Genomic DNA, 16,578 nt, shown 5'->3' with positions numbered 1-16,578 from the left:
ATGATTTGGTGAGAATGGAGTAATTTTAGCAATAGTAAAATATTACTATGATTATGCCCTTGAGTAAGTGGGCATCATAATGATTTCATTACATACTGTAATTCGCTTACTAATTAGATAATGTACATCACCACACTTCTGGTGCTATAACACTAAAGGTCCTGGGACAGGAGTGCCGGAGGCATTGAAAAAGAGGGAAGGTGAAAATTAGTGCTGATAGATAACTGAAAGGGAGACCGTTTCCTTCCTTATACCACATCTAGGTCAACCACACTATGCTACTGTTCCTCACAAGTCAACTCTGAAGTTTTAAACTGCTAGAAAAGAGTGCCTGTTTGAAGTGACTCCATTTCTACACACAGAATCTCCCTGTTCCTGTGAAGGTCTCCTACTCCCCAATCTATGAGACTGGGATTCCTCCAGCATGGGCAGGGAAGTTTATAAATGATGTCACACAAGCTGTGGGACACAATTTCTCATCTTGTCCTAATATTCAGGATGGATTTACAGTAATGTTGAAAAAAAAGAAGCAATAGGAAGGCTGGTGGTGTTCTGGAGGTGGTAGCAGTCCTGGCAAACTTCTCATAGGAGCTGCTTTAATGCCTGTTAGCCAATTTACTGCAACTGTGGGAGCAGAGGCAACACATTGCCACCTTCTCTTTCATCTACTAGTACTGTCCAGCCAAACCCCAGTGCCAGCTGGAGTTAAACCATGACACACTCTAGCTGACAAAAGAAAAGAAGGAATCGCCTAATGGTCAGACCAACCTTCTAGTGGTGTCTTCAGCAGAGCCTTCAGGAGATGGTAATTACAAAACCTTGCAAACCTTGCCACATTCTGAGCTCTGTTCACCTATTTCCTCAGCATCTACAGTCTGTTTTGTCACTACGCTATATAAGTGTCTGGTTTGGACTTGTTGCCGATAAATTATACTATCATTTTTTTGGACCTGAATATTCTGCATCAGTTTAAGTTACAACTGCTGCAGTAGAAAGCAAATGTATTTACTCCTGGAGAGGTATTGAATTATGGAACACATCCTACTCAGCCACTGTTACTGCCACTTAAATTTAGTTAAAAATATGAGGGAATGATGCTTTTCTAATGAAAGATGTTTTGGAAGTAGTACACATGAGAGGGCCAAAAATACAATCATGCAGGCAACCTTATTTCTGACAATTTAACTTCTGTGTGCCTGAATTAGCCATCTTAATAACAGGTCTTTTGAATCTCAGTGGGATTTTTCATATTTTTAAAGAAAAGGAGAAATCCAAATATTCCATGAGATGGCCTTGGAGGAGACGTTCTAAGAACTGAAATTTATGCACCTGCCTTGGCTGAGTACGTAGATTAGCTCCCCCATGTTTCATTTATAATCAAAGAAGGCTCCTCTGGAACATCCTGTGGGGCAGAATTCTGCACTGGGCACCTGCCACCACCTCCTCCAGCATTCAGCCCTTGTCTATATTCCCTTTACATACACAGCCCAGACTTGAGGTCTGGTCATTGGCTCTACATCATCTGCTACAGTATGGAGGAGGAACAAGAACTGTCAGGTGATTCATCAGGGCCAGCTGTGCCCTGAAGGGGAAGGCAAAAAGGGGTTGAGAGGAAACAGCCAGTGATAGTTGCTGGAGACTGGTTGATAAATCAACTGGAGAATATGCTTTGTCTTCTCCACCACTCACAAAGGAAGAAATGGATGAAGATGTGAAGACTGAGGGCAGCCTTAACTGCAGTCACCATGCGACTGTGGATGCTAAGATCCTGAGAGGAGTGAGCAAGACAACAAACAGCAGAATTACAACCCTGGACTTCAAAGACAAGATTTTGGCCAGTTGAAGTGGTTGATAATGTGGGAAGGGAATTGGCTAGACCGCTGGGCTCAAAATACTGGTCTAGCTGGTGGCTAATGGCATCCCTCAGGGCTCAGTGCGAGGACCAATATTATTTTAATGTCTTCATTAATGGCCTGGAGGATGGAATAGAATGCACACTGGGAAAGTTTGTGGCTGTTGTGGTTTAACCCCAGCTGGCAATGAAGTACCATGCAGTCACTTGCTCAATGCCCGCCCCCTCAGTGAAAGGGAAAGGAGAATCAGAAAGATTCTAAACTTCTAACTATTCATGTTAAAATGCATGGGTTGAGATAAGAAGAGTTTCATAATTTAAATAAAATATAATAATAGTAGTAGTGGAAGTAGTAATAGTAGTAGTAGTAGTTGTAATGAAAAAGGAAACAACAAAAAGAGAGAGAGAAATACCTCCCCCCACTAAAAACAAGTGATGCACAATACAATTGTTTTACCACCTGCTGACTGATGCCCAGCCAGCCCCTGAACAGTGATCAGCCCCTTCTGGTCAGCTCCTCCCAGTTTATATCCTGAGCATGATACTCCACGGTATGGAATATCCCTTTGGCTAGTTCAGACGAGCTGTCCTGGCTATGCATCCTCCTAGCTTCTTGTGCCCCTGCTTACAGCAGTGCATGGGGAACTGAAAAGTTCTTGACTTAGGGCAAGCACTATTTAGCAATCGTCAGTGTGTTATCAACATTATTCCCGTGATAAATCCAAAACACAGCACTGTACCAGCTACTAGGAAGAAAATTAACTCTATGCCTGCCAAAACCAGGACAGTGGCTGACACCAAACTGCAGGGAGCAGTCAATATTCTGAATAGCTTCCCTTCAAAGGGATCTGGACAGGCTGGAGAAGTGGGCTGACAGCAAGCTCACGAAGTTCAAGAAGAGCACATGCAAGGACTGTGGGTTAGAATAACTCCATGCAGCAGTATAGGCTTGGAGCCTAGTAAGCAACTCTGCAGAAAAACACCTGGCCTGGCAGACAACAGGTTGAACACAAGCCCGAATTATGTCCTTGTGACAAAGAAGGCCAGCCATGTCCTGGGCTACATTAGTAAGTGTGTAGCTAGCAGGTCCAGCGAAGTGTTTCTGCCCCTCTCTTCAGCACTGGTTGAAGTGTGTGCTGTCTCCAGAGTGCTCTCTCCAGTTCTGGGCTCCCCAGTATAGGAACGACATGGAGGTTCTGGATCAAGTGTAATAGAGGCCACCAACCTAGTCAGAGGCTGGAGCACTGGACATACAAGATGAGTCTCAGAGTGCTGACTCCATGCAGCCTTGGGAAGATAGGGCACAGGAGAGACCTTATTACTTTCTACAAGTAATCAATCAGAGGAGAGAGAGAAGACAGAGCCAGACATTTTTCAGAGGTGCACATCAATAGGACAAGAGGCAACAGACACAAGCTGGAACGTGGGAAATTCTGATTAGGCAGTACGAAACCATTTCTTAACATGGACGGTGATCCAAAGGCATTCAAGACTTGACTGCAGCTTTGAGCAACCTGATCTGATTAGCTTGACTTTGAGTAGGGACTTGGGCTACACGACCTCTAAAGGTCCTTTCCAGCCTGCAATACTCTGAAGGTAACATTTGGGACTAGCTAAGTGTTGGCATCAAACATCTGAGGTTAAGGTGCTATTTCTTAAATCTCTCAGGTGGCTTATCCCTCTGTCAAAAAGAATACCAGAGCAGGAAGAAGACGTTGGCTTGACCCTCAAAGCCCATACACATTTCAAGACCTTTTAACCCTGGGAGTCCTGGAGGAAGGCATTTAACAAGAGGAAAAAGAGGAAAGGGGAAACCTATGAAGGTTCAAGTAGGTGCATCTGAACAGCTCTATTCTATAAGGATGACCTAAGTACTCAACAACAGAGGTGATACTATTCTTGTGGGTTGACAGCAAAAATAAAGTAATTAAATATTTTCTTGCTAATCCAGGGCCAAGCATGGCCTCTGATTTTTTAAAGGCTTACTTTTGGAGTCTGTATTGGAATATCCTTCCAATCAAGACAGAAATAAGCGCTCTTCTGATACAAAGGCTATTTTGCTGCTTAATGTCTGTCCTTCTCTCAAACACCAAGGGGAGTGCTAGAGCTTTCCAGGGGAAGGCCAAAATATTTTCTGCTGAATTTGTTTGCTAAAATGATTACATCATTTTCTCTGAAGCTTGAATAAAATAAAGAGAATTGGCCTGAGGGTGATACCTCACATATGCAGTTTCAGTCTAGGTAGCTGATGTCTAGCATATTTGTAAGTAGCCAAATAAGGTCTTATATAAAGCAGTATCCAGCAACCTACATAGCAAGATAGTGCTACTGCCCTTACCTATAATAATCCACTGAGTTTATGAGTGACAGCTGTGTAAAATAACACTAGTAATTACCAGCATTTGTCAGTTTTTACTTCAGTAGTTTAACAGTTTCCACACAAAACATGAGTTACAAATTTCTTATGGAAGATGAAGAAGATTAAGAATAAATTGAGCAAACTGCTGAATTTACTCTATAAAGAAAAGCTGCAGTCCTTACACAGCCACAGGCTGTCCGATTAATCTTAAAGCAAAATGAAATTTCAGAAATAAACAGAGAATTACAGGCACAATAAGCCAGAGGATTAAAAATTAAAATGCTATTACTCTCTGCTTTTCAGTGAACCTGTCCACAGGACTTGTTGTTAAAGCACTGTTCAAACACTTTAGGCAGATACTGTGCAGAAAGCAGGAAACATTGCAGGGGAAGACACAAAAAAACTCTCATCCAGTGGTTTGTCTTGTCTCCAGAACACGTTGGAGAAGAACTGTGCAACATAAATATAGAACATAAATATTTTCACCTAATCTCACTTCTAACCTGCATGAGTGAATTTAAATCCTGAAGCAATTAGGAACCATGGTCTTTTCTAGGAGATTATTTCACACAAAACAGATTCAGCAGTTGGTCAAAGAGAAGCTACAAGAACAAAAAATTTGAAAGAAAGGTCTGTCAACAGCTGCCTGAGCCAAGATATTTTGTTTTAAATATTTGCCTTTTCTTCTTGATTAATAACAGTTGTGGTTCTTTCCCTTGCTAGGTGTATTTGCTCTCTTCTACATCAGTAACAAGTTCCGAACATATCCCTTCACCTTCAAAGACCAACTCATTATTTCCTACAGTGGCCTTCGAGGAGCCAGCAGTTTCTCTCTTGCATTCTTGCTTCCAGTGAATCTCTTCCCAAGAAAAAATCTCTTCATTACTGCCACTCTTGTAGTTATATATTTCACTGTGTTCATCCAAGTAAGTGTATTTCTTAATGGATTGCTTTCATGTAGTAGAGGTGACGGAAAGCTTCATAGTGAAGATTGCATTGAATTTACTCTTAAACTATGACAAGCTATCATATTTTAAGGCTAGATTTAGCACTGCACTGTCTAATTACCCTTTCAGGGCTTTTTAGGTATCACTAAATAACTTTTTCAGAAAGACTTTACTGAAAACCTGTGTCTTCTAAAATATTCAGGGAAAAGGGCATTTTGTGTCCCAAATCTGTGTTCACTCCACATGTGCTTGCTAATGTTTCCAAATTAAGAAGCATTTTAACTAGGCTTCAGCCCAGAATCATTCTTTACTAGTGGTGTATCTCAGACTGAACTACGTCTGTTCTGTGAAGGTTTTTGAGGTTTTTATTTGATCTTCATTCATCCTGAAGAGCAAATGAGAACATTTTGAAATCCTTTGTGAAAGAATATTAAAGAAAAATAAAGTTAATACTTCAGATTTGTAAGAATAAGTGTCTACTTCAGATGTTTGGGTTATTCCACTTGGCTTACACTGCTCTACCTGGAAGAACTGAATCTTCCTGAGGTCTTGCATCCCGTGTTCTGTATTTTCCCATACCAATCTCTCTGATACTCTAGGGTGCCAATGGGACACTACACACTTGTGGTTAGCCACTTAGATTCCACCAGAAAATTTCAGAAAAACCCTTTTCTTTCTATTTCCCCTTTTTAAATGCTATTCTGTAGCAGTGCAGTAAAGAATTGTGAACAGCTGGAAATGGTTCCTAGGTGGAAAAAATCCACAAAATGTTTAATTCTGAAAATGTTGAAGTAAGAGGATTCAAGAGTGTAAGAATCTCACAAAAATAATGTTTTCTATCAAGTGACTGTTTTGAAGAAAGTTGGCAATGAATCACTTTACATGGTTAAAACATGTCATTAAATATAAGCTCACTTAAGAAAAGCCTGGTGAGTAGGTTTTTTTGAGTTTTTGAATTTTATACCTCCTCTGTAGCTCTCCATACAATTAGTAGATTGTTCTTGCACCTAAGACATAGCTTTCCTAATTGATTAAAATGGAATCCTTTTGCTTTCTGTTTTTTTCCAAAAGATAACTAACAATTCAGCTCATTGTTCCAAATGCAGGGGATCACAATTGGACCATTGGTCAGATATCTAGATGTTAAAAAGACCAACAAAAAGGAGTCCATCAATGAAGAAATTCATGTGCGAGTAAGTCTTTTTCACATCAGTAGCTGGTATCCTAGAAATTAGAGAAACTGTATTCCAAAAGAACTGGACAGAGGGAGGCATTTGGTAGCGCGGGCATTCAGTGTATTTGGACACTGAATGCTTTTAACAACATTGGGAGGAAAACCTAGGCATAATTTTCTAAAATATAATATCTCATTTATATTCATAGTAACTATCATGTTATAATATTGTACCACAAGTGTCATGAGTGTCATGGTATAGCAGAGCCCTTACCTCTTGATCCTTTTGACCATGGGAGGAGAGAAACATGAAGGCAGAGTTTACAAAATGCACTTCTCATCCTTCCCAGATAGATTTGTCAGACCCCTTTTTTGCCATCTTTTGACTGGTTCTAGACACACTGAAACCTTAAAAGTCTTTAATCAAGTTTTATTGAACTGAAATGAGTTGAACCATTGGTCTGCAAATTTAGTTTCAGGTTATTTTGAGTAATGATCTTTTCCCCTCTCAAACATTTACTTCGGCTCTCAAATTACCATTATATAAATAAAAGAAAGCTGCTCAAACTGAGTTAACAACACTATACAAAATACATGTACATGCTTTCATTTTCACAATAGAGAATGTATTTGAAATTAACAGAAACACTATGCCTTAAAACTAAGCACATAGAGAGACATTAGCAAAATTAGAACATCTGAACTGATTTGAATTTGAAGTGTGTTTTGTTTTTACTATTCCAATGTTTACATTTAACCCTGAAAAAAATTTATGTTTAAAAGCACCACTTAAAACAATATGTATGTAAGAACTAGCCATTTTTCTGTCTGTTTCTATAAGGCTACAAACACACAGAAGATGGATGAAAATCCTGGTAGTTAGCAGTGATGAATTTACCATTCTCATGACAATTTGCAAAATCCTCAGAGGGCTGTTGGTCAAGGCAAAGGTTAAGGTGTGGGGTATCTGACCCTGTGCCCCTTTGGGAGATGTCACACATGCAGAAGGGAAACTTGGTTGACAGAACCAGGAATTTAATTTTTGGTCTCAGTAGACAAAGAGGACCAGGCAATTTGGATGCTCAGTGTCATCTTCCATTGGACACAGTCCTTTACTCAGGCCTATATGTGGCTGAGTGATGCTTAGATGAGAGCAGACTGACAGACTTGCCACGTCCATCAAAATATTGACACTGCAGCCAAGCACAGGAGCTGCCACAGTAGGAACTTTGCCTTGATCTTTAGAGAAATGTAGATGCTTTCAGAATTAACTCACACCCTTCGACGAAAAAAATCTCAAAATCCTGCTAACAATTGCATATTTTTGGTGACATTATTTTCTCATAATGGCCACTAAAATTTCTTCCATGTTTATTTCTCTAGTTGATGGATCACTTGAAGGCCGGTATTGAAGACATATGTGGACATTGGAGTCATTATCAGCTGAGAGATAAGTAAGCATCTGTTATTGCAGCCTACTATAATAAAATAACCTATCTATCATGTAAAATACAATAGGTAAATAGAATAGGAAATCAATCTTGTGCCCCATAAATCTAAAATAGCATGAAAATATTGGGGACATAGGCAATATCTCTTTTTAAAAAGTGAACTTCTGAGCAACCGTTATCTCCCGGGAGTGCAGCGCTCGTATACTGCCTGCTAAATTGCTTCTGCACAAATAAGCAGAAAATAAGCTTCCTGAAAGAAAAACATAGCACAGGAACTCATGCTGCAGACATCAGCCTGTGCACATAGCCCTGGCATAAATCTTAGATCTGTGGCAGTGCTCCTTTAGGTCTGCATTTAGAATAGAAGCTATGTAAGGTGTCAGCACTTCATTGACTTCTGCTGTAACCCTTCACAGCAAATATGATCCCTTGTTGGTGAGTACAGATTCAGTAATAATTAGTCACCTGTCCTTAAAGGTCTTTGCATTCAGCAATATTTAAAATAAGAGTACTGAAGGGAATGGTTGGATTTAAATATCCAGTAGCATAAGCAGATACTGTCAACCTAGTCTTCACTCATAAATGAGGGTCTGCATCATATCTTCTATAAGCAGGATGTGGTGGTTTTGCAAAGTTCTGTGGCTCTTCCAGGCACTGCCCAGAAGAGACAGACCTACCAATCTGAGTTGCTGCCCCCTTTGCCTTTTCCCTAAGGGAGCCCTGTGATCACATTGGCCACCATCGCAGCATGTGAAGGAAAGTGTGAGGAGAGACTAATCCTCCCTTCCCACAAACATATTATTATGACGCTGTGGGCTAAAAGTTATCCTTAGTTATCATAGCTATGCATTAACTTCTGTGTTGGAGTCTTCTGTCTCATCTTTCATCATTAGACCCTGGTAATACAGCCAAGGGGGGGTCTGTCCGGACATGTGGGTAGTCCTTTCATGACTAGGTTTCTCCCTATGGAAATCAGGAATTAAGAGTGGGAAGGAGGCAACTGGTTTGCATTTAGTTCTTCTCCCACCAAGGAGTAACGATGTAATGTGCTAGGGCACATACCTGGACCCAGAAGCTAAAACGTCCTCTGGGCTCTCACAGTACAGAGAGAGCTTTAGGGCATCCACTGAGACCACCCCACTGCCTGTGCAGGCAGTAAACTAAAAAAATCCCTGTTGGAGCCATGATTCCACTGAAATAGCTGCATTTACACATATCTCTGAGAATACGTTATTCCCTTATCTCACGTGTACCCATCAGCTATGAAAAGAATTCTTTCCAAACTAGCCAGAAATGTAGTGTTTCAATTCAGGGACAGATTCAAAAAACCACACTGTATGTGAAGACATTTAACGTAAGAAGATTGTATTAAAAGGTATCCACTAGAATTTTCTACACAACTTTAAAGACACTTTGTGTATGTATATCAGAATGAATTACCTGAGTGATGACACTCCAGGACACTTTTTGTTACATAGAGAAACACAGAGCTCTAATCCCAGTGGAAACATTTGTGTTCCTGTCTCTAATATTGATGTATAAAAACTCTCCTTTATTAAGAAAAAAAGACTACAAACTGTAGTGCTTTTTCTAGCATTGTGGAGCACATTACCTTGCTGTGGTAAACTGTTCCTTTGAAAGAAGCCTAAAGTCGTTGTTGCTCTGCTAAATGTCTGCCTGAAAGCACATACCTGTTCCAAAGCCACAGACACATTCACATTCAAATTATGCCACACATTAATGCTATTTTACAATCTGCAGCATGTGAACACATAGTATTTTGTGGTCCATTCAATTTCTCTGTTATTCAGAATACAAAGAAATGTATTTTCTTTGCTCTAAATTGTCAGGATGCAAAATTATCAGCAACATAATGGGCCCAAACTACTGTAACTGCTGGGCCATTTAGAGCCTCATTGGTGGCTGGCTGAATAGGCCAGGATTACTGTAAAAGCAGCTGCTGCTGTTATGCCCTACAAGAATACAACATTTGTACAAAAGCGTGGAGACTGGCCGTATTCTTTTCTGACAAATATAGCAGTGTTATATGCAAACACACACCCAGCCCTCTTTTTTGCTCTGATTGCAGCTTGTTTCTTTCCTTTCGTCTGATTGGCTTTGCAGTCTCTGTGGACCAGTAGACCGATGCAAATGTCCCCCTAAAGGTCTCCGCTCACTAGACCTTCAGGAGTCCACAGGTGCCTCCAATTTGGATTGTTTCCACCACTGAATTATACATGTGTGCATTTGAATGAAGATCAGCCTGTACCACAGAAATAAAAACACATTTCCTTTTTTTACACTTTGATTTTAATATCTGTTTTGCAGATTTAAGAAGTTTGACAATAAGTATTTGAAGAAAATCTTAATTCGAGAACACCAGCCCAAATCCAGCATTGTGTCATTGTACAAAAAGATGGAGATAAAACTGGCCATCGAGATGGCTGAGAGTGGCATGAAAATTTCACAACCATCCTCAGCTTCTTTACAGTGAGTACTGACCTTTTGTTCCTGATCCCCCTGATTCTTTGCAGAGGAGGGGAAGGAACGAAGGGGGCAAAAGTGAGGAAATACCCAAAGGATTTTATGACTTCAATAGAAATGTAAGGAAAAAAACAGTTATGAGAAGCTGCTGTTCTGTGCTGGTAATTTGGTGCTCATCCTATTTGCACTTTGGGTCATTGTTCACAGAGTGAAAATTAAAACCAGGGACATTTCCCCTGCATCTCTTCAGTGATGGGCAGTTGTGAAGAGGAATCATGAGTCAGGTGCAGAAGCCACTCTGCCTGCCTTAAATCACAGCAGTGGTTCAAGGTGGTTGCACTCATCACTTACCTGGTCAGTGGGGTTTGCTCATCACTGCTAGGTGCCAAGAGACCTGCAGGAATGCTTAGAGTACAGGTCCCAACTCCTTTATCCCAATCACAATTTTTTTGCTGAGAGCAGATTTCCTTGTAGCATTTGCAATTTTTGCTACTTTAGTTTGCAGTCCCTCAAACTGTCTTGCCATATTTGGTTATTTCTGTACCAAATTTGTCCAATCAGACATTGAGAGCAGCCCTGTGGAGTAGAACCTAGAGAGATACTGGTAGATGAAAAGCTGGACATGAGCCAACAATGTGCACTTGCAGCCCAGAAAGCCAACAGTATCCTGGGCTGCATCAAAAGCAGCACGGCCAGCAGGTCGAGGGAGGTGATTCTGCCCCTCTGCTCTGGTCCGGTGAGACCCCACCTGCAGTGCTGCATCCAGCTCTGGGGTCCTCGGCACAGGAGAGACATGGACCTGTTGGAGCGGGTCCAGAGGAGGGCCACAAAGATGATCTGAGGGATGGAACACCTCTCCTATGGAGAAAGCCTGAGAGAGCTGGGGTTGTTCAGCCTGAAGAAATGGGTCTGGGAGACCTTATTGCAGAATTTCAATACTTAAAAGGGGCTCATAAGTAAGATGAGGACAAATATTTTAGTAGCACTTGTTGCGATAGGTAAACTGAAAGAGAATAGATTTAAACTAGATATAAGGAATAAATTTTTTACAATGAGGGTGGTGAGACACTGGCACAGGTTGCCCAGAGAGGTGGTAGATGCCCCATCCCTGGAAACATTCAAGGTCAGGTTGGACAGGGCTCTGAGCAACCTGACCTAGTTAGAGGTGTCCCTGCTCACTGCAGGAGGGTTGGACTAGATGATCTTTAAGTTCCCTTCCAATCCAAACTATTCTGTGATTCTTTGATTCTACAAAACATTAATGCAACTGGGCATCGGACAGATGATGAGAGAAAGCTGGTGGGATCTCCAAAGGTACCACTGAAGGAACTACCCTGTGCGAGAGAAGTCTGTACAAACCTTCATTCCTGCATACTTTAACTGTTGTGGATGTATTTATCCTCACCTTGCAACCCACTGTGTAGAGTGTCTGTATAGCTTATGGCACTTGCCCCCACAAACTCTTTCCTGGGCTCCTGCTGACCGTTGTTGCTGCTACTGCTTGTTCTCTGCTGCTACATCTTTCAACCCCTCTCCATTTTGCAGCAGCCACTGGCAGGTCCCAGGATATTTTATTTTTTCAATGATCATCCCAACCCATACCAGAAAGTCCAAATACCAGCTGGATGTTAAATTAAAATCTTTCTTGAAACTGTGGCTTAATCACATCAATGTTCCTCTGCTTTCTTGAAACTGCTAAGACCTAGCGCTTTTCTTTCTAAATCATTCTTTGCTGAATGGATGATACTGAAAAAGTATTGCATGTCTGACAGGCTCCTTTTTGTCTGCTGTATTTCCTTACCTGTTCTGAGCCAAGAGAAAATGTGCAAGGTTGGTAGACAAACTATGACAATCAAACCATCTTCCTCTTCTTGAGGGAAAGAGCAAATAAGAAAAAATGCTTCACTGTAGTTCAGAAATTCACTCCAAAGATGAGAATTATGATTGGAAAATATTCCATAACAAACAGCTGATATGATGGACTAATTTTTGGCATCTCTACTCTGGAATTGAATTTTACTGTGCATCAACCTCTGATGCACAGGTTCTTCTACTGAGACAGCATTTTTAAAAATGAAGTGTCAACTTCGAAAAACAAAGTGCAGTCTATGGTTCAGAAACATTCTGATTCTTGGAGGCTGTGAGAGTGTTCTAGGAAAAGAGCTATTTTCCCAGCTCTGTTTGTTGATAGGTGTCCACAGTTGTCCAGGTGTCTGCTGTTCCAGGTGTCATCTGGAAAAGACCAGACAGTGAGCTAGTTATTGGATCTTTGGTCTGAGCCAATGCAGCAGTTCTTACATCTTCATTCCTCTGAGCAATTATGTAAACCTGCTTAAGACTAAAATCTTTCTGAATGTATTTGTGAATTGTTTAATTGTTACCACTGAGAAAGCTTGTACCTAAAACCCCCGTCTTCAGTGAGGATACAAAAATCTGGCCATGAGCAAGTAGAGATTTGGTATTAAATTCCAACATAGAGAAGGTAAAGCAATATTTGCAGTGCCAGAGTAGTGTGAAAACTCTTGCACCAGTATTTCTGATCAGGTCTGCAGCCTTTAAGCACATGAGGGGAAATGCTCTGTAACAATCAAAGCAGAACTCCGTTGCTGTGAATTAGCATTATTCTCAGAAATTACATTCATGCTGATGTAATTCCTGCAGATGCGAGTGGATGTCCAATGTGCAGTAAATATTTCTAGTGTGGACTGGAGAGATTTCCCCACCGACTCAAACAACAAGGAATCTACATTTGAATGAAAATAGAGCATTTTGTTATAATGTTTTGGAGAATATAAGCCTTAGAAATAAGGATATAAATGGCAAAAGCAGAGCCAGGCAGATATTATCAGAACTGTGTTTGTATGGCTGTTTTTTGGAGGAAATGTGCCCATTAGAGAGAGTTGGTTTGATGCTGAGCTTACATAATGTTGGCTTCATATTGCTGCAATACTGACTTTGGTAGGAGTAAATTCTAAAACGTATCAGTACAGTACAGATCAGAATAAAGTGCTATGTTGTCTTTTGTGGTGGTGTAGTTGCTCAAGAGCTGTGTCTGAGGAATGTTACTTCCCTCACAGGGCTAGTGAAGATTGGTGGAGAATTCACAAAGTTCAAAAATTTAGATATAATATATAAAAAATAATCTTACAAGGATTGTGGAAGGCATTTTATTTCCTCCATGTATCAACTATGTGTCTAAAGGAGAAAGAGATACTGTCATGGTACTCTTTACAAAGAGATGGTCTGTTTTCATGGTATATTATCATTTCAGTATTTTCTTCACAAATATATCTCCTGTGCTGTGCTTTGTTGTAACATGCTGGAAGGTTCAGTAAGAACAAAGAAACAGTTTCAATAAGAACAAAGAAATAGTTTCAATAAGAATTGCTTTATGGGTTTGGTAACATACCAAACTTGTTTGGGTTTTTTTGAAAGTTCTTTTTAGATGTATTGTATATTACAAAATGTAAAAGCAATCTGTTCCTTATTACCATACCTGGGCATTGTTATCAGTTCGGTAGGTTAATATCTAATCCCATGAAAAGAGTACACATTTTTTATTTGTGCTTCAGAACAATACAGACTATCTTCATGCTGTTTGTTCTCTTTCTATCCCAGCTCAGCTGAAACTCAGGGCAATGCATTTATTCTATTTAAGTCACTTTAAGAGCAGAATGATAAGCCTTGAAATGACTTGGGACTGCCTACTTCTGTGCTGGCATGTGGAGGCGGTCAGGTATGCAACTGGAAAAATAAAGAGATGATCTGATGTCTTCCCAGAGGAGTTTTGCTTTCTCCTATTTATTGTTTTCCCCTATTTATTCCAAACTGTAAGTATAAAGACCCTGTGGAGACATTCAGTGAAGTGCAGACCAGAGAGATAGTTATTCCCTACGATGTCAAAGCTGTCTGCATCAACTGTGCCAGTTCAATTTGCATTACACAAATAAGCCAAGCCTGCCCTTGAAAGACCACTAGTCGTTGACAGGCTAGCTTGCCATTAGTTCCCAGGGGCTGTGCTTCTGTTTGCTTTCCCAGGTGTACCTAGGTTGTGCAAAGGGACAGCAGCTAGGAGCTGCTGACAGCAGACAGACTGCTTTCCTTGCTATGGAAAGTGGCATATGTGGGCTGTTCCACAGCCTGTGACGTGCCAGACCTGGTATGGAACAAAGGTGCATTACACCTAAGCCTGGACACTTGGTGGCATCCCTGGATCCTCTCAGTGTTATCCCTGAGAGCTGAACGTAAGTGAAAAACCAACCAACCAACCCACCCAACTGGCCTGGAATTGGGTCTTTTTTCCCTGCTAGTAAATACCCAGCTTTGCTGCTGTTCCTGTTGTTGAGAATTGATGAATGTCAATTAAACATTCGTTGAGAAGGATTTATCATGGCCAGGATAAGGTTTCTGGTAAAATCCAGAAAGGGAGTTCTTTTCTGTCACTCTGGCTTGCCAGTAGCTGTGTGGTAGACTCATGGAACTCTCATGCCTCAGTGAGCTCCTTAACTTACTGGTTAGCCCAGCCCTACCTTTAACACTACACCTTAACCTACAGTCAGTTTCTTTCTTTTTTCTTCATGAAAAATTTGGCAGATCTCACTTTTGGTCTGATGCAGAATGGACACACTTTCCAAAACTTTTAAATTATGAGGAATGAATTCTTATCTTCCAGGGACTTTGGACAGGGCCAGGCCAACAGTGCTTTCTGTGTACTTCATGGTAAGAGGCAGTAAAATGTAGAGTCCAGGCAGCCCTTAATGGTCCTACAAGTTTTCAAGACATTCATGTTAGATTAGAGCACAAAACAGTGGTAGTCTCGTTTAACCAGCTGTAATTGCAAATTCCAGCCTTTCTCCTATGTTTACAGCATAAGCTTAGTTTAGCATGAATCCATCTTCCTTTGCCATTAAAAGTTTTTAATTTATTTTAGAGGGAGTACAAAATAGATGCACACAAAACTTTGGCAATACGGTACATTGATCATAACCCATTTTTTAATTGCACAATTTACAGACATTTCAAGGACATCACTTAACTGAGAATAAAGACTTTTTATATAATATATATATTTATATATATAATATATAAATAACTGGAAAAAAAGAGGCAAGAAATCAAAATGGCGAAAGGAAAAAACCAGAAACAACGAGATTAACTCAGGCTGATCTCATCCTGGATGATCACTATCTATTTCCCTTTCTTTTCTTGGGAATCCAGCCCAACCCTAACTCTCACACAGATTGACTGATTTAGTAAAACCAGTTAACACTTCACAGTAGCCCTCCTCCCTTGTTTTGCTAGTGAAAGAGCCAGGTAGCTACAATGGACCCTGGGCTCCTTGTCACAGTTTGTTAAAAAGACAAAGATTGCTATCTTTTAGGTAGTTCTTTCATTTTAAATGGAGAAACAGGCTCAGCAGCAAGGAAAACCTAGATGTTCTCCTCACCACAGGGCAGGTCTCTCAGACTCCTTAATTTGCACGTGCTTTAGTTCTTAAGGATTTGCCGCACTTTCTCAAAGGAGTTAAACCCAGTAGGACCTCAAAGCCCAGGCTGCCTGAGCGTGCTGAAGGATGTATTCCAGCAGAGGAGGAAGCTTACAGTGCCCTCCCCAACACACAGCTGGCTGTTGCTCAATCTAATCCTTAAATAGGAACTTCCTTATGAGGCTTTGAGAAAGAAGTTTCTGCTGCCACCTGTTTGAGGGCTTAGGGTCCATTCTGACTACCCAGAAGACAAAACCTGCGAAAGAGCAAAATCTCTTTTATTCATCTTTGGATGATTTTGGGGTGTCACTGGTGACTGAAAGGCTCTTCATAGCCTTCTGTTGTAGCACTAAAAATAGATCGTGCATGATTTAATGAGAATAGTATTTAATCAACTGATCAATATCATGTTTAAACTTCTTTTTTATTTACAGGAGCAGTAGCAATCGGTGTGTGCATAGGCTCTCCCCCACACAGGTCAAGTCCATGCGAGATGTCCTGGCACATAATCTGTATCAAGTGCGACAAAGGGTGTGTAAGCCACCTGCTACCACGCGCTATTTGCAGACTGAAACCTCTTGTTTGCCCTCCCCACATGGCAGCCACGGTGGGTGGTAGCACCGGGGCCGGCCCCGGGGTCTCGCTGGTGGGAGACACGGGCCTGGAGCCCGCAGCCACCCCCAGCCTGGAGCTGCACGGGCAAGGGAAGGCGGGGAAGGAGCCTTGGCGCGGGGCTCGTTCCTGGGTGGGATAAAGGAAAGCAGGTGTTTTCCAGCAGCTTTTCACCAGCAGCGCTAAAGCCAGGAAAACCTGTGGCTGAGCTGTA

At 41.1% G+C, this 16,578-nt stretch overlaps 1 protein-coding gene across 1 annotated transcript in view; it reads left to right on the top strand.

Annotated features, from left to right (window-relative positions):
- Positions 1 to 16,578, top strand: part of SLC9A4 (solute carrier family 9 member A4) — a 37,126-nt gene that overhangs the window by 13,161 nt on the left and 7,387 nt on the right. The window contains exons 5-9 of the mRNA XM_037377468.1: positions 4,935 to 5,137; positions 6,265 to 6,351; positions 7,716 to 7,786; positions 10,112 to 10,273; positions 16,187 to 16,283. Coding sequence (XP_037233365.1) covers positions 4,935 to 5,137; positions 6,265 to 6,351; positions 7,716 to 7,786; positions 10,112 to 10,273; positions 16,187 to 16,283 — 620 coding nt within the window. The remainder of the gene's footprint in view (positions 1 to 4,934; positions 5,138 to 6,264; positions 6,352 to 7,715; positions 7,787 to 10,111; positions 10,274 to 16,186; positions 16,284 to 16,578) is intronic.

Source organism: Falco rusticolus, chromosome 2 (genome assembly GCF_015220075.1).
Source record: "Falco rusticolus isolate bFalRus1 chromosome 2, bFalRus1.pri, whole genome shotgun sequence".
Taxonomy (NCBI): domain Eukaryota; kingdom Metazoa; phylum Chordata; class Aves; order Falconiformes; family Falconidae; genus Falco; species Falco rusticolus.
Note: the sequence above shows the minus strand (reverse complement) of the source record. Positions and strands in the feature narration are given on the sequence as shown.